We start from the raw sequence: 19034 nt of genomic DNA, 5'->3' as shown, positions 1-19034 counted from the left end.
GTTCAACCAAGGCTTGTATCAACCTGAACGATTAAACGGCAATACTTAATGAACTAACAGTTTTTATTTCTGTTTTACTGTAGCATGTAATGCGAATCGAATTGATAGCTGTAGATATCGTTAGTCTGCTGTAACGATTGTGGAGAGAAATTTCAGTTTTGTTTAGATTCTTTTTTAAATATTTTTTGTGAGATTACTCCATTCTATTACACTCTCGAGCTCTGTCTGTCGGCGACTGTTGAAACTTTCGTGTTAACCTACCCTTAAATAAGTTTAAATAGAGAATATTCAACCTTATTTTAAAGTTGGATTCCCAACAATATTATAGAAAAGTGAAATTTGAAAACACAAGTCTTCATTACTTACACTACTCTTACAAAAAGGATAAGAAAGAAGAAAGAAAGAAAATAACTTTTATTACGTGCTTGTGACCCAGAAATACATAAGGACGAATTGTATATATATAAGGATATGTCAATCAAGCGTAAACGATCGCTTTAATAATTAAATTAAAACGCTAAAATATCCCATATTATACGACTTCCAACAGTCAAAAACGCCATAAACACAACACTATGATAATACGCATTAATAATATCCTCGTTAGCTCAACAAGTACCGGTCACACAGCATTGATCGAAACGTGATTTATCTAAGTTTTTGCTGCTCAACGCCATAATACAATCAATGTACCTACTCATACTATCGAGTACTCGTAGTAAAAACGAATTCATTGTTGGCACACCTTAGGTTTTTATGTGTTTTCCGTCAGTGGTAATACTTAATATTGAATTGTCCCTTTTTATACGACGCTATGCCGGTGTCTCGGGTTAACATGAAAATTGGTCGAACTTCATGTTGCACACTATTTAGTTAACGGAACTTTAAACCTAATTTGAACAGCTTTTAAGAAAAAAGGTTATACAGACCACCCCCAACCAGTACTAAATAGTTTGTCATGACTTGAACAAATATAAAAATGTTTAAAAAGTTTTTCAATATTAAGTTATTACCACAGTCAAGCAGTCAACTTTAAAAGCCAACCAAAAATTTTCACATCAACTTTTTATTTTCAGGTGACAAAAAAACACTTGCTCAAAAGACAACCCCTACTAAGACTAGCAATAGTTCTTTAGCAAATTCAAGAACGAATTCCAAAGACGAAATCCCTGACGATAATATTAGCCAGAGCTCCCTTGGAGGGGGGATTAAGGGGAAGTTAGCGGCACTGTTTAGTAAGGAGCAGACGATTAGCGAGACAACCATCGCTAATAAGTTTAAACAAGAGAGAGAGAAAGAAATGGAGATGCTGCAAAACAGATTTCATTATAAGGTAAGGATTTTTAATTATTTTTGTACATAATTCGCAAATCTACTGGTATTTTCCATCGACTTCAGTAAGGAGAAAGTTCTCAAATCGTCAGTATTTTTTATGTTTGTTACTTCAGAACTTCCTTCTCGATAAACTGATTTGTTGATCCTTTCTTATTAATCGTAAAATAGCCTTCTTTGGTCCCATTTTTTTTGCATACGCTGAAAAATGTCCTATGGTGGACTTATGCCTTGGGCCTAAACTTTTCTCAAATATGAGGACGACACATTTGAATACATACAATAGAATTGTAATGAGTTTGTCACTGCCAAAGATCAACACTATAATACAACTTAGTAAGTAACTACAAAAGCAGTCGCGCACGTGGAAAGCTTTCGAACGCAATTGTTAGTAATGGTCGAGAAAACTACAAAATTGACAATACCAGTTCCTTTTCTGTATGACTGAAGATATTTTCTTGTCTAGACCCGTTAAAGTGCACAAACATGGTCATGTGCAAACAAAAGCTGCCAATTGTAGAATTGTATCAGTGACCCCTTTGTGTTTGTGTAGGTACTCCTTTTCAAGAGTTGCAGTTTCACTTTCTTTTCTTTTGGTTATAGTGCTGCGGTGAGACGAAATTGCGTATTTTAGTATCTTTACATAAAATAACATAGTGTTTACCACATCTGAAAATAACATTGTAATGTTTGTGGAAGGATGACCAGCGCTATACACAGCGTATACCAGCATCACTCTTATACACCTGCAATAATATTAGTTAAAGACTTATTAGTAGCCCTCTGATCCTTTTAAGTCTGATCTTTATCGATCGTTTACCAAAATAACTCGAAAACAACGCCAATTCACGACTGATCAGCTTTTAAAAACTGTGGTATTAGTACAACAGATTAAAGCAAATCACCATCATGATGCCTTACATTCATTACATAAGTAGAATAAAGTAATTCACATTAAAGACTAATTAAAACTATAAAACTACTCAACTCCATATTCTACAAATTCAGATTAACTTAAAAACTAGTTCGATATTTCTATATTTGATCTACAAAACCCAAGTACGGTAGTCCCCGCTCATTAGTACCGGAGTTATTCCCGTCTGAGAGCAACAAACCGTAGCTATTTATTTCCTGTTGCTTTCCTTACTGGAAAGGAAATTCAATATTGTAGGCGTCTTTTATAGTTTTATGAAGTTTTTTTTTCCTTGTGAGATGAAAGAGTAATTTCCTTTTTATTTTCTGCCCGATGTTATAGTTTTTGCCATCCGCACGTAGACGACAGTGCACTTGTTGATGGTAGACGGAACTGTGATAAAAGTATGTAAATTCATGTCCAGGAAAAAAATGGGGTATAGTCAAGTCTGTTACCAAATTGGGACCTTAATAAAAATCAGTCTATCAAAAGCTGTCAAAGCTCAATCAATAAAAGTCAAAGCTATCAATCAATTCAATCAATCTATTATGAATATCGAAATCCACTGCTGGACATATGCCTTCCTCAGCAGACTAAGATAAACCTAAGCTGACTAAGTTTAGGTATACCTTCGAGAAGTTGTATATTTATCTTCTGTATAAAGTCTAAAAATAAAATAATTTCGACTTCACGAGAATTACCGTATTTATCTTATGTTTATCCAGCGTAGTGACAGGATGCCAGCTATTCTGAATCGCTGTTTGGTAACACTAATTACAAAGCGTCGCCAACCTGTGTCTACTTAAATGTAGGTACAGTAAGAAAACTTGATATTTTATGGCAAATTTAGTCATTATGTGCGTAATTTGATATATTAGGCCGTGAGAAAGGAAGTACGGAATTAGGGAAAATTGCACTAATTTTGGATTGGGTTATGCGTATATTAAAATAGCGCACAAACAGCCTAACTTTTAATTGCTTTGCTTCATTTTCTTAAATATGCAAAAGATATAGAATTTCAATTATAATAGAGAAACGTTCGTCTTTTTTTCTCATATAAACTAGCATATATGTACACCGACATTTAAATACGCATTCAGTACAAGCTCAAAAGTATTGCACTGTATGAACCCCAAGATTATCACCTGTCGAAATATTAAGCTGGGCTCCTGGCCGACCATCGGCTTCCGGAACTAAGACACATGAAGCGCGAAAACATCTTTTGGTAGGGACTCGGATTGAGCTAAACGAAACCAACTCCTGTTTAAGCACTTCTAGCATCATAGTTCCTACATCATAAAACTGTTCAAAACTGTAGGTACGCTACACGTAAGTCTCTCGTCCCGTGTACCGTCATCCTATATGCGTGTTGATGAAGCCTTTACATTCAAAAGTAGGTCTCGTTGCGAAATGTGGTGCAATATGAACCAACGAATGTATTGCTATTTACTTACTAAGTGGAGTTTTTAACAAGCATTCGAAACATATGAATGGTGCTTGCTTAGTGGTGTGTATGGTTAGGAGTTATGAAATAGCAATTTGTTTAACTCAGACGGACAAAAGTTTCCCTTGCTAAAGGAAGTACAATAGTACTACTTATCTGTAACTGTGTCATTGCTGGGCTAGAGACCGAGAACGGACTGTCGATCTGTCAGTCGTGTCAAATGTTTCGGTTTTGTTTTCGATGTTACAAATCGTCAAAGGCACTCACAATCGCAATATGACACCATCCCTCACTGTTACTCCACTTTCTACAAAATAGGAATAATAATTTTACTATTTACCAACGAAAGTTTGCAGCAAAAGCTATACGGTAATTATAACCCTGCCTCTTAAACTATATCAATACTGTGTAAAAGACATACAAGAATCCTAAACTTAAATTTCTCTTCGTTCGACTGTCACATATCGCACGAACGTCCGCCTACATAGATTTCCCATAAACACATGTGGGTGGCATTTTGTTCGACCCACTTGCATTGCTGTACCTATTTCTTCAGACCGGATAAACAAAGCTGAAGTAATATACAAAATTGAACTAAAGCGTTATTACATACTTTGTACCCTAATTTAGTTAATCTGCATAAAGTGACTTGAACTCTATTGTAAGTAATTCATTGTATAGTTTCACTACTACAAATGAATCTCTCGCTCTACGTCTGGAAAATGAGTTTAAGAGCTAGCGGTAGGCAAGTGCTCTGTTGACAGTGGCAAATCCACCCACACCGATACTCTACAAATCATAAACGATATAACGATATACCTAGATCATTTTAAAATCTCAATAAGGCATTGTGTTACCAGTAACCACAGGTTCAACTACCGTACATGGTAACATGATTACCTTGCAGTTGGTTACAACGTTTGACGTTTCTATTCGTCCATAAAAGGGCCATAGAAATAAAATATGAAGTTTTTTATGGAACTCAAGTACGGAGAAAACGAACCGCTGCTCCGGCCAAAGGCAAGGACACCATCAGGGAATTTTTAGTTGGTTTATGATACCGCAAATTTAGCCTGTTGTGTGGGTTATCGTCTGTAGATTTTTACCTCAAGATCAAATCGTATAACAAAAATGTTCAGGAGTTAAGTAAATGTTAGCAGTTAAGAAATTTGATACATAACAAGTGTACACACTTATCCGCAGTCGATATTTTATCTGTCATCATACTAAAACCTGCCAATTGTATTCTCATAATGAGCGGTTTAAAGTTCACGAGACTATAATAAACCGCTTCCAATCGTTGATTAGCGAGTAGAGTCTAAGACCCTATTTCAACACCGCGACCCACGGCGCCTCGGTTACACAACGCCGGTTCACGAGGTCCACACGTTTCTTATTTATCGGATGTTACGTGTATCGAGGAATTGAGGCCTAAACAAGGTTTAGGTGATAATTTACTTGAAAGTTCTTTTACTTACTCAAAAATACCATCTGTATGGTTTTGTATGATCGTTATACGTTTGATTCGATGGATACCATTGTATTAGATCTGTCAGTTAGTTAATATTGACTACGTAATTTAGCTTTTGCGGAATAACAAAAAACATCTTAGGTAAAGCGAAATAAAGATAATTGAGACTCATGATGTCACTAGCCGACAAAACGGTACTTAGTGACAACTATATTGTATGGTGTAATTTTTATAATAAATCAATCTAGCTATACAACTCACTGTCTAGCAATCAAACCTCTTTCTATATGCTGTAAATTTACGATTAAACTAATAAAACCATTCCTCAATTTCAGCCGAAACAACAAAAACCAGAAAACCCGAACGATTCTGACGATGAGTCCAGTGAGCATGACCCTTCAGAGAAGGCGCCCCTCATGGGCAGCACCACCAGCCTGACCCTCACCAAGAAGCCGGAGATCATCTCCAACATCCCTAAAGTCACATTTGAAGAGAAGACCAGGTCCGAACAAGCTCTCCATGATAAAGAAAAGGAGGCTGAGAAAGAGGATAGAGTTATTGGTGCACAGCCAGTTAAAAGACGCAGTGAGTATAATCTGTATTACCTTATAGATAAGGATTAAGATTGCTCATAGTTAGAAAAGTATTTTTACAAGCCTAAGCCTGACTAAGAAATATTGTACAATTTGGTTGCGTGGCTGGAGAGGATTTATAAAATTTTATTAAGTGTAATTTCTTATTTTTGCTAGTCTGCAACCTGGCTCTGCCTTATTGGACATGCTAAGAAATATTTGATGTATTCATACTAAACTGTTATAATACGTGTAGTAAGTTTATGCAAAGTTTCGCAATTAAACCATACTACTGTTTAATGCATCATCATCATCGCTCATCTCATCACATCTTAAAACCCAAATACACACTTTTAAAACCTTGTTCCAGGCTCTCAAGACTCGCCAGTAGTCCTTTCAGTATTAGATGACGTGAAACGGATAAAAGTTAACAACAGTAAGAAGGACCCACAAACCAATGGAGCGGTCTTGCAACAGCCAACAAGTCTATACCCACATCTCTCTGATATTGAAACCGACACGTCACACACACAAGAAGAGTATTCAGACTGTGGTGGATCAAGGTGTGGACACTATACTCTCGAATGTATATTCTTCTTCCTATGTATTTGAGTTGGTGAAACATAGATGGCGCTGTAAATTGATCGTTGAATCAATAGATGGCGCTGTTCTCAGTGTTTTGCTGCAGTGCGATTGGTTGGCATAAACAATCCACAAACGATGTCCACATTTCAATAATGGTTTTTGAATGTGGTCGCTTGTGATTTTAGTAAATCTACATTGATATTCGTGTTTTGTTGGAAGATCGACCAACAAGCATAGAATTTGATGAAGGTCTTACTATTGTTTACGTCAATTGCTTTTTTACTTTGAGGTTGTGAACTGAGAAGGTTCTAACTGAACAACCTAACGTAATCGTACTTTTAATAAGCAATCTAGACAACTTATTGCGCAGTTGGTGCATTATACACATAGGCAGATATTTATTAATATTCCTATTATCTATTTATTATACATGAAGCTAGGGACAAATGTTGTCAAGTCAGTTTTAACCATAGCAAAGGGCCTTCCACCTATCAGTTGTTGAAAAGAGATACCGCTCACATATTGTAGTGCTATCCCTCTTACTCAACAGCAATGACATTACTTAGAGTTGTAGATTTGGCCCCAGATTCTAACGCGTGATCAAGTTGACATTGATCCGCTTTTTGTACATAAATACATAAGTAACACATGCGGGCATACAGTTGGCAACATTAAAATGCGATTAGGACGAAATTGTGTGACAAATCACCTGTTATTATTAAATCGGGTGACTATCGATAAGAGATAATAAAGCCAACATTTTGAATAGAAACAGGAAAGTTGATATTATTATTATATTTCAATTAAAGCTTCTCTTCGTGAAACTAAACTACTGTTTCAAAGAAAAAAACTACATGACATATTACACTATGCTACTATATTCATGAAATATTAATTATTTATAGTATAAATCAATATCATCGGAGATGCAAATGATATAGAATCAATTATCATTAATTTTACAATTGTAGTTAACATGAATGTAATGCGTGCCTAAAATAATTGGACTGACGTTTTTATAACTGTTTTAATTGAATTAGGTTAGGGCTTAACATTGACTGCCTCCGGTAATAAACCATTACCAGAAGGTTATGCACATTAATGACTGTACTTGTCTTAAGATTTATCGTAGGATCAATCATCAATGTGTTTTGGTAAAAAGAATATTCATGAGCTAAAATCGGTCAAATTACTCGGCTTCGCTTAAGAGCCGAGTAATTTGAAAACCTCCTACGGTGCTCCTTAATTTTAGACAGAATTAACCGTTTTGATATCAAAAGATCCAAGTTGCAAAATAAGAGCATTCTGAAGTAATCTTGATCGTAAGCGATTTATCCTATATCTAGCCAATTTTTTGCAGACCAAAATGACATCAAACTAAGTCAAATACGAAAAAAAATCTAGTTATTTCTAAATATTCGCTATTCTACAACATAAACTTAAATAACATTCTGTGTATACTTCAATAAACGCTGACCGAATAACGGGAATATTTGTGAGACAATACACAATTACGTTACTGCGGTTCTGATTATAGTTATTGCATATTTAACAACAAAGTTGCATTACAAAAGTTGGATACAATACTATGTTAAGGTGTAAACTCGTACAAACAATATGCTGTTAGCAGTTCGGTTTCTAAACATTTTCATATAGCTTAAAATGAGCAACGATGACATTTGTAGTCACACCTTTTGAAGAAGGCGTGTGTGAAATATCACATAGGGCAGTAACTGTACAGTGAAACCATTAATATCTAAGGCAGCCTAAGTCTTTTGTTTTTATAGCAACTGTCGTGGACTGATTCATTATTGAATGGATTATTCTCGCGTATTTATCGGGAGTGCCCGACTAGTTTCGGACCCAACCGGAGTCCTTGATCATGAGCTGACGCGGCAAACTCTAAGACAAGTCGAACTGGTAATTTAAAAGGTACATGTCTCATTGTAACTATCAATAAATTGCTTGGTCTCGTTAATAAAACGACTTACAAATGTAGAGTTAGTTCTATTATACAAGTATAAACTTAACTGTGTATAACGAGTGTTCATTAGGTATTCAGCAAATGTTCCCCGTTATTAGGTCAAGTCGATTTGCATGGTGGCCCGTATGGTAGCGAAAAAAATGTTATCTAGCGTACATATCTAAGGTACTGAATGATATTGACAATGTTGAGCTTTTATAATTATTTTAAAATGAAATATTGAATTATTTTGTGTTTAGTGTAACTGTCCCTTGTCGTCAGATAAACAAATATCTAAAATAATGCATTCTCTCAATATTAATTATAATTCTAGTTAATCTTCGACCCGTTTGTCTAATAATTATAATCTTTCATTGACTATGAGGAGTTCAAAAATCGTCTTCATTATATTTACTAATTGTGACTAATACTAAAAATCCCCCGTAAAATTAATAATAACATAAATTGACACTGCCTTAGTCTTATGATTCTCGTTATAAAATTTCTCTGATTAGTAGAGTAAGAAAAATTAATACGCTAATTTATAAAGAAAAACAATCATTAAAAATAATGTAAGACTGTATGTTGCCTAGTAGATTGTAGTGGTTTTGCTACATTCTTGTTCCGTGTATAGAATAGTAGTTTATGTGTGAATCTACTTAAATCGATGCTGTATGCACAATTAATACATGTATATACTACTTATTATTCATGCATAATAATGGTGGTACATTTCCAGTGAATTATAATTATCTATACTTTTGTTTAGGTACTTAAAATAGGTAAACATGGTGAGTCTTTTCGTCTAAAAACGCAGTTTTGAAATCGAATGAAAAACAACAATATAGATAACTAAACTTACTTTAACAGCCTAAACAAGACACACAGAGTTTGATTACCTTTTTTTAAATACCCATACCTAAAATTAGTGACAGCCTAAGATAAAGAAAGGCTATTATTGCAAATTTACAAACTAAGTCGTTCTTCAAGACAGGTAATCTACTAAGAACCTCTCGTTTCTACTCGTTTTAATCTTGTTTAGAGACAGCTCTGTTTCTTCTCTATTTTCATGTTTTTTTTTTTGGAAGAAACCACTAATTTGCTTTTTAAACCTTTAAGTAAGCTTTCAATCATTTTGATGACCCATGCTAGTGTAACAGTATAACTGTCAACTGAGGAGTATCAATGATTACTTTCCAACATAAAACAACACCAAGTCAATCAAATTTACTCAAGCGATTATCAACCTTATCGCTTTGAAAATACTACGTATGATAACGTACATATCTCCCAGTAACAGTGATGTGTATTTCCTAAGATTCTATTAGAAATTGCACTTATGAGAGTAATTAATTAATTACCTTCGTCTTGATAAGCTGCAGTTGATAGTTTACTTTAGAAAGTAAAAACCTAGCTAGGTAAATGTATATTTCAAAATGAATGGTATACCTATTACAGTAATCCTGATTTTCTTTTATTGAGTTGATAAATATTACATCTAGAACTACTTAAAAAACTACTGTTCGCATCAGAAAATATTCCGAAGTAACTATTCCAATCAAGTGTATATAGGTAAAATACTTAACAAATAATAGGTTAGACAATTTTGGCTAATGGCCTAGAATTACAATACGTGCATAATCAGATTAATATATCGATTAAAAGCAAATCCTACTTAGATGTTCATAAGGTTGAAATTCAATTGCAGTGTTAAGCCTTGATATGTATTTGAATTAGATTAATAGGTAACAGTTTATAGTATTCTATGAATGCGTTTATAGGCGTTGTGGCTAACTAGCAATAGTTATTTCGAGTACTTTTTGACTTTGACACGATAAAGTCAGCAATAAAAGTTTCCTAAGTGTTCAGCGTTGGCCTTTATAGATATCGCATCGTTAGTTATTTGTGATAAAGCTATTTTGGTTCTAGACTATAACTACGTATACTAACTGTCTACACATGTTCAACGTTATTATTTATTTATTAAGTACAAATAAAGTACATAATAATATATGAATAGTTAGCTATCCGGTTTGCATTTATAGAAAAATACTATATCGTAAAGATCACATAGCGCAAGCGAAAATGAACTCTAGTGCAAGCAAATATTTCCACACAACTTATTTCAATTGTTCTTTTTGAATTTGACAGCGCACTTTAAAGTCGCACGCTACCTCTGTTACTTTAAGGTGTAAAGTAGTGGCAGACGGGATTTAAGTTAAAAGAGACAAAACAATTGTGTGTGTTTGCTTGCATATCTCCTATTATGCATGTACTATGTTCTTAATGGAAGTCTGTTGCCGTTGTGTGAGCAAGATGCCGCTATGCGATCTGTATAACGCCATCTCGCTCTTAAGCGATGCCAGTTTCTCTTTAAGAAGTTTAAGTACAGGCTAAAATATATACTAATGCCATTAATTATTTCAATAATATATATTATTTAATGTAATATCGACTAATCTTATAATTATAAGACTCCTTTTCAGGTATTTTATAAATTATGTTGTCTGTGATAATAATAAACTTAATTAGTAATGTTTTTAAAATAAAGCTATTGAAACACAAGTTTGACTATTTTATTCCTTTATTGCTGTTTATCTCCTTTTCAGTGTTTTGGATTCTCAGTATGTGATTTGGTTGTGTTATTTTTGTGGGTATTATCCATGAGCCTGCTTTGTTAACTGAAGTAACCTAAAAGTTTTGTACTTAGCAAATCTGCCGAGGATAATGCAATTCATCGTTTAAGAGCTTAAGGTCAAAAGCGCAAAATGACAAACCATCGCAAATTAACCAAAGCGCAGAACGTCAAAGGCGCAATGACAAAAATCCTACTGAAACTTGGTAATTGGTTGACACGTGATTAAATATTTAAAAGAAGTTAGTTTTGTTCGATCAGAAAGTCGTGACTCATAGAAATTTTACTAAGGTCCCGTAGCTATTTACGCGGTTAAAAAAGTAAACGACAACGTTGATGAAACAATTGGACATCGCCGGTTATTACAACTCTTATAAGCACAGATTTATTATGACATTATAATACTTATATGTAGAACTTATTGTTAGGCGAAATTTTGTAAAGAAATTAATAATATAACCGGTCAAGTGCTGGTCAGAATTGCGGCACTGAGTAGGTACCGTACAAAAATAGGCTGTAGAAACCAATTAGTGTCCTATCAAAATTAAGACTGTATCAACTGTGGCTTTGACCACAATCTTATTTTAGTATATTCTATTAGAACGGCAACAGAAAAATATAATTATGGAAGTTTTAACAGTAATAAGCTATCTATAATTATCGCGCTTCGTCATTAGATACAGCGTAGTGACAGAAGGACGGAAGAATGGACAGACAACAAAGCCTTATTAACTTGTTGCGCCTGGAAATGTAGGTTATACTAAATAGTTCAAGAAAATGTTAATGGCATTTATTCTACAGTGGATGTCAAAGAAGAACATGGGAAATAAATTAATTTATCATTGTTTAAATCGGTGATCCCGTCAAAACATGCGCTCAAGCTAATAACATTTTTACCTTTTTACCAAAAAATAATCATGAAACTAATTTCAAATCATAATCAAATCATTTATTTCAATTTCTTAAAGGCTATTTACCATTAAGATATTATTAAGTAATAAAGAGTAATACCTAAAATTAGCCTAAATGAGCCAAACTTATGAAGTTTATAGGACTAGATATTCTACGTTAAATGCAAAAAGATTCATATTCCTTCAACCAGACCAAAGTTTGAGGTAATAAACATAAAAAACCGATGAATCAGGAACCTCTTTTTTAAAGTCGATTGAAAAAAGTGAACAACAGCCTAGTCAAGATTTTAATCTTAATACCTTATAAGTTCTTATTACTAACTGCAATACACCGCCAACAGATGTTCGTACTTACAGTAATTATACATAAAACATCTGCTTGCAATACACATGGCTTCCTGTCCATTCAGTACGTATTCGACAGTCAACAGGCTGCAGATGGGATTAAGTCATTACTACCATTATGTAGGCGTTAAGGGGTAATGCGAATATAATTACTGGTTTGTTGGACTCAGAGCGTAGAAGGTAAAACGGGACGATGTTACCTAGGCACCGCTGTCTGTCCGTTGGGGCTGTATCTTATAAACCCTGTTTGGCAGATGAAATTCTTCCATATGATGTAGAAGCTGTTACTCGAGGGCCAGCCCGTAAATCGATTCCACGAGAACATAAAAACTATGTACCTATGCTATGTGGCAATCCAAGTAATAAACCATCTGTGTACTAAGTTTCGTCTAAATCCGTTTTAGTGGTAGCGTGAAAGAGTAACAGACATCCAAACGTAAAAACTTTCAAGATATTAGTAAGATGTATTTCTGATGCAGCTATGACAACAAATACTGAAAATAAAGATCAAGGGTATTATTCTGATGAGTCACAAGTAAGTTTTTGGGCATCCCTCCTCAATATTATCGATGTATGAACTATCAACATTAGAAAATGATCTCCATTATTGTAGTGATTAGAAGTTAAACAAATCAAGTAGCTAATGTGTATTGTAAGTCATTTTAGTAAGATTAATTCATCCAATCAGTATAACAATCTTGTAAGGAACAAATTAATATAAGCAGCAAAGAAAATAGACAGTCGCTATGACATTTTCTTTACCTATTAAATAGCAGGGTGAAATTAATTTCTCTCTCGTGTATATCCGTTATTGAACCAAAAAATTGCTTATTGTCTTTTCGAGTTGTAGATGAACAAAAATACAGCAAGAAGGATTAGTTACGCAAGATATAAAGAACTTTGCTTTCTGTACGAAAAACAAATAAAATAAATGTTAATTAAAGTTAAATGTAAACATGAAACGTCAATTCTTGAGGGCAGTTCCTATAATCAAGCATTTGTATCCGCAAGTGTATAGCAATAACTTGCTAGGGCTGCCGGTTTTTACTGCAAATTTATTGTAATGTAGGATCTAATTTAATTTGAATACCATACGTGCCTAGCACATTTAACCCAAACAAGTGTTAAACCAAACACAGACTGAGAATCTTAAAACTAAGTGTCTTAACGGCAGTGTAAAGGAATAAAATGAATATAACAATGTGTTTCTCTTACAAAGCTTAGGTAGACTGATCCAATATTGGTCGAATCCCAGCACTCTAAACGCAACTTAATTTCTAATTCTGTCGTTACTTTCTTAAAGGCTCTCAAACCTCATTCGCCTTTAAACCTCTCCAAATCGTGTCTGTTAGCAGAGCTTTCGCAAGATTTTAACAAAATGTTCTTTACATTTCAGCTCTGAAGATGTACAAGAATCTGTCAATGATAAAATGAACAAATCTGACAATTGGGCCGAAACATCTTTTGGACGTGAAGTTATGAATGTAAGTATATTTAAATTCTCATTATTTTAACAATTATGTTACATTGATTGTGTAAGCAAGAGGGCACAGTACACAAGGTAGATCGGCAACCGCAACGATCTTACTAAGATTTAGTACTCGTGATCTTCGGAACCTTAAAGTTAAGTGTTGAGTCGAAGTGAAAGTTTCGTTTTTGCGTACACAATACCTGTAGGGTCAGGGCCCTAAACGGAATTATAAAGTAAACTGATACAATGATATTAGGGTTACCATTCCGATTTTTTTGAAACTTTGCTAAATAAATAGTACCGTAAAACGGGGTGTATAGAGGGTTTTTTGGGGTGGATAGAAACAGAGTTTTTATTAAAATTTGGACGCTTAACTAGACAAAACATAAAGATTATACGCAAACTCACAAGTATTTCATAAAGTAACTGTGTCTAAGCATTTTAATGTAAGAAAATATCCATGTAACCCCCTAAAAAACACTATTCTCTATTCACCCCTTGAAACTCTATTCACCCCGTTTTACCGTAGTAAGTTGTTTATTAAATACATTATATTACATAATTATACTTGTATAACAGGAATACGAAAGCGGATAATTATTATTTTACCCCCAGATAATAGTTATAGTGCGTTACTCTAGTAAGTATCCTATTTAGTTTCTGTTGTAAGTGATTCTCTGCTACCAAACATTCGTTCTATTCACCACACTTCACAATAGGTCAACTACAACAACAATAGTCTTATTTAGTGCATCACTTCAATCTCTTATAACACACACACTTTGCTGGACTCACTAAAAGAATTTGAAAGTGATGAAATCCTACTTCCAGAAAACATGATTTAATTTCCCTATCGTTTTCAGGTGGTAAAGAAAAATAACACGAGCTACAAGAAGGCGGTCCGAGAGAGCGACTCGGACAGCAGCGGTCTCGACAGTGAGCTGGACGATATACTGGACGAGGCCATCAACGAACAGGTCGAAGGACCCACTCCGCCTAAAGTTAACAAGGTAATTTGATGGTAACTTAAAGTCTTGAAGTGATGATGGTCAGGGATCAGAGAATTCCGGTTAAGACCAAAACTAGTCGGACAATCCACGAATAAACGGCTATTAAATGAATAGTAATGCCAAATAACTACCTTACGGAAATGTACTACAACAATTCAACAGTGCTACAAAATTATTATACATTATAATATATGTAAAAATATATTAACTCCGCGACGCCTACTAGCGGCATATCGCTCAATATCTTAAAATGACTGTCTAAAAGACAACTAACGGCTACTCACAAAAAAGAAACAAAAGTTAGCTTATATCCACGCTATTTAAAAGAGCTATTTGATCGATGTAAATGTCTCTAATAGCTCAATTCATTAAATTTATCAATACAAATCACTATTTTCATGAACCAACTGCAAAACTCACTCTTGCCCTCCAAAACCCAGTAGTAGCACCCACAATAGCTAGCTATACAATAGAACCCCCCGCCTGCAGCAATCGGTGGAGTCCTCAACAAGTTTCGTGTATCAGGAGCGCTCGGCCTTCAAGTCGCCGCTGAAGGTGCAGGTGACGCCCGCCGGCAAGCACGACCGCGGCGCGGAGCTCGTCCACAGCGTCAGCTTCTACAGGCGCATGCAGAACGCGGTAAGTTAGTCAAATTTTCTTTCCTTATCCATTTCCCCGACCCGTTAGTCATATGTGAACATTTATATTGTTTGACTATTCTGTCTATACGCGGGACAGCGGAGTGGTTAAGCTTAATTTGTGATGTCAAGACACTCGGAACTCTGGGATTGAATGATTTAAATTCTTGGTAATAAAATCAGTAAGCATTCACAAATATATTTTTCTGAGATTCATTTGTTTTTTTCTAATTGAAATCTAGACTCAAAGCCATCACCAAGTAAATCTATTTTTAAACATAAAGGAGTCGAGAGAAGTGTCAAGACATTATGTGAAATATAACAAGTTTTCTTGCTGTAACTTCTTTTTAGTTGACTACTTCCATGCATAAATTCTATTACAAAAATATATATACTAAACTTGTTATAATAAGTCTTGATCCTATGAATTATACCCTATGAATCGTCGCCCAGTCGTCAACCCCCTCGACGCCGCTGCGCGTGGTCCGTCACGCCAGCCCGGAGCGCTCGCCGCCGCCCACGCCCGACGAGCCCGCCGCCAGCGTCACCACCGTGCGCGAGAGGATCAAGGAGCTGCAGAACGAGATCGCCAAGCAGCAGACTATCATCTCACAGGTAACATACAATATCAATGAGAAGTCGGCAAGCTCTGTCGAGCTCTGAGCCCATTAAGGCTGATGTGTGTCGGGGCAGCGGGATTGTCCGAAAGGATTACCGTAGCCCTGCTACACTAAGGGCAAATTAATTAATATAACATGAACAGGAGTGTTTTAGTCAGTAAGTCTGGCGCTCCCTCCCGCTAAGCCAAAGCTTAAGATTTTTTTTGAAAATTTCCCCTCTGGGGAAGTAGGTACAATAAAATAAAAAATAAACAGTTTTTATCTCATGTAGGTATCCTATCACTATTGAGCAGAGCATTATTCCTCAGAGATTTGTTTTCTCGAACCTTGCTTCAGGCTGAATTTGACGGCGGTATTAAAGTGTACTGGTAAAGTGTAAATATGTATTTTTCTTATTTTTAAATCAGTTTAGAACGGAATACATATTAAATTATGAAATTCCTAAGTGAATCTGTTTCGTCTAATTCATAGATTAAAGTTGTGTGTGTGCGTGCTTTCAGGCTAGCCAAGCTTTGAACCTGTGTGCTGCCACAATCGAGTTCAGCGGCTCCACTGAGCAAGCAGAGGGAGAGAGATTATTGTTACTTGCAAGTAAGTATCCTTATTGCCGTTATAGGTAATAACACAGAGTCTGAATAAACTAAACCCTAGCGCAGTCGTTTCTCCTAATTGAAAAAAAAAATTCACACATCAGTAAAAGAGCAGTATTTAAGTTTTTTTTTTATTTAGTTATTTGCCTATGTAATTGAGTCAGGCGCTTAGCTGATTGCCTTAATGCGTTTTGTGTCTCATTTCTTCTCAAGAGAATATTATGTCACGTTTGCTATTTGTTATCATCACATGTACTGTCCCCCCCAGCGCACCGGCGCCAGGCCTGCCTGCACGAGCTGCAGCGGCTGCAGGTGGAGGGCGCGGGCCCGGCCGCCACCGCCGGCATGGCCACGCTGCATCTCACGGCGCTCAGCGTGCCGCTCAAGCGGGACTACATACGGCAACTCAACGCTGGTACGTGTGCACTTACACATAGGCTGCATGGATAACTGACTGGTATAGGTCAACAGGCAAAAAACACGCGACGTAAAAGATGCAGGACAAGCATTTATGTGATTCACTCCTTCTTGTTTTTCTTGTGCATATGACTTGTATGTTGCCGACTTCTCCCGTGACCTAGGATTACTAGGTGGGAGTATTTCTAATATCCTCCGTGCTAGCCTTTTCCCATCTATGTTGTAGTCGGCTTCCAGACTAAGGAGTCTTTTCAAATAATAATAATCAAACAACACACAATTATTCAAAAACAATATTGATTAAAAAGCCTTTTAAGTATCTAAACAAATGTACTATCAATACGTTGTCTGATACACCTACAATAATAACCATCACCTCAGACGGCGCAGTGGGCCACCACGCCGTGTGCCTGATCAAGTGTCGCGACCGCGTGTTGGCCACCAGCATGCAGCAGACACAGCCCACCGCCACAGTGCTGCAGTTCCCCGACGATATACGAATGCTGGGCCTCGCTAGCGACTTCAAAGTAAGATTATAGTCTACTATTACTACTGCAATTTGATGAAAGCATTTATTTTGTAGTCACTTTTGCCTTTAAACCTTTATCAAAAATAATTTTATGTCGGTATAAAAAGTGTAGCCCAACCTTGCTTTATCATAATAACACGTAGTTCAACCATGTGAAGGACGTCCTTTTAGCTTCAGAAGTTCTTGCGTCTTTGGTATTTATGTAAATTATAATGTTTCAGGTTACCGTAGAAGTGTACCTTCTCCAAGCTTCCAAAGAAGTACTATCACACGAAGTTAAATACCACATAACTAGTAAAAAGGTAAGAATTTCTATTTAAAATCGTCCTAGTCGGATTCAGCTAAGTACCAGTGTTTTACAAGGAGCGACTGCCTATCTGACCTCCTTAACCTAGTTACCTGGGCAACACGATACCCCTTGGTTAGATTGGTACTATTTTTCTATTCTTATTCAAAAATGGTATCATCACGAAATTCCAGATACACACACTAAGATACCACGTGCATTGTTTATTGACAAGCTCTGTTGTAAATGTGGAATGTTTGGTCCGCAGTCGAGCTCCAAGCTGCTGACCCCGAAGTCCAAGGTGTCGGAGCTGAAGGCCCCGCGCGTGCAGTCCCCGGCGGGCCCGCTGGCGGTGCGGACCCCGCAGTTCTCGCTGCACGGATACTGCATATTCGCACTGCAGCAGGCCACCAGGAAGAGCTTCACACTCAATAAGGTGAGGTGACGAGCCTTAAATTACATTAAAATACAACCTTTACGTTTCGTATCTTGAAATTAGAAATAATACTTTTTAGGAAAGTTCAGAACATTAACTTGTAATTAATGTATTATACACTCACGTTTTATAATAATTCGCATTGTATGGTTGTAGAGCTACAATAATATAAAATGAAGAAAATGGCTGTTCGCTTTTCAGAGAGTGTTTTGTTCGGTATTCCAAAAATATAGTGATGATACGGTCGTATTGTACCTGATTCTTTCCAAATTGTTTAAAATATAAATGTCATGTTAACTTGCTTAGGAAATCTTTATTCATGTTAGTTGTTTGCCGTATGAAGAAAAACAGATGTATTTATTAAGACTCCCTCACTAAACAATACAAAATTTGTGGTAAGGGTTGCTTTGACACAAATCCAATATACAAACACACTTGAACAGAAAATATATTTCTCTTATGTACGCAGTAGTATTTTATAATAATAATGAAACGCCTTCCCTCTAGGTCCCGTGCGGCAGTCCGCTGGAGGGCAGCGTGAGCGTGAACATCTCGGCGCGGGTGCAGGTGTCGGCCCCCGCGCCGCACGCCGCCTTCCTCACGGCCTTCGACGACGTCAGCGGGCTCGGCGCCTGGCACCGGCGCTGGTTCCGCCTGCAGCCGCCCACGCTCGCCTACTGGAAGTACCCCGACGACGTGCAGAGGAAGGTCCGTTGGAAACTGATAAACTTACTTCAAAAAGTTTACAGTAATCACTTGACTGTACTTTTAAGTAATCTAGCACTATGCGAACAAAACCAGTTAATGGGGTTAATAAGAATGTCAAAGTAGTATGTCTGTGGTATGCTAGTCATTATTTTTTTCAA

General features: G+C 36.2%; 1 protein-coding gene across 3 annotated transcripts in view; it reads left to right on the top strand.

The window, feature by feature from the left end:
- The window catches only part of LOC113494262 (anillin-like), a 54198-nt gene that overhangs the window by 32223 nt on the left and 2941 nt on the right, over positions 1-19034 (top strand). For 2 of the 3 annotated variants that reach the window (XM_026872525.1, XM_026872528.1), the window contains exons 8-20: positions 1077-1333; positions 5496-5745; positions 6103-6295; positions 13568-13655; positions 14506-14652; positions 15142-15291; positions 15744-15905; positions 16411-16501; positions 16769-16915; positions 17299-17444; positions 17668-17748; positions 18001-18168; positions 18676-18876. In XM_026872525.1, the coding sequence (XP_026728326.1) occupies positions 1077-1333; positions 5496-5745; positions 6103-6295; positions 13568-13655; positions 14506-14652; positions 15142-15291; positions 15744-15905; positions 16411-16501; positions 16769-16915; positions 17299-17444; positions 17668-17748; positions 18001-18168; positions 18676-18876 (2081 nt within the window). The remainder of the gene's footprint in view (positions 1-1076; positions 1334-5495; positions 5746-6102; positions 6296-13567; positions 13656-14505; positions 14653-15141; positions 15292-15743; positions 15906-16410; positions 16502-16768; positions 16916-17298; positions 17445-17667; positions 17749-18000; positions 18169-18675; positions 18877-19034) is intronic. The other variant, XM_026872527.1, reaches the window with a different exon arrangement.

The sequence above is a fragment of the Trichoplusia ni genome, chromosome 5 (genome assembly GCF_003590095.1).
Source record: "Trichoplusia ni isolate ovarian cell line Hi5 chromosome 5, tn1, whole genome shotgun sequence".
Taxonomy (NCBI): Eukaryota; Metazoa; Arthropoda; class Insecta; order Lepidoptera; family Noctuidae; genus Trichoplusia; species Trichoplusia ni.
This window is presented reverse-complemented; position numbering and strand designations above follow the sequence as displayed.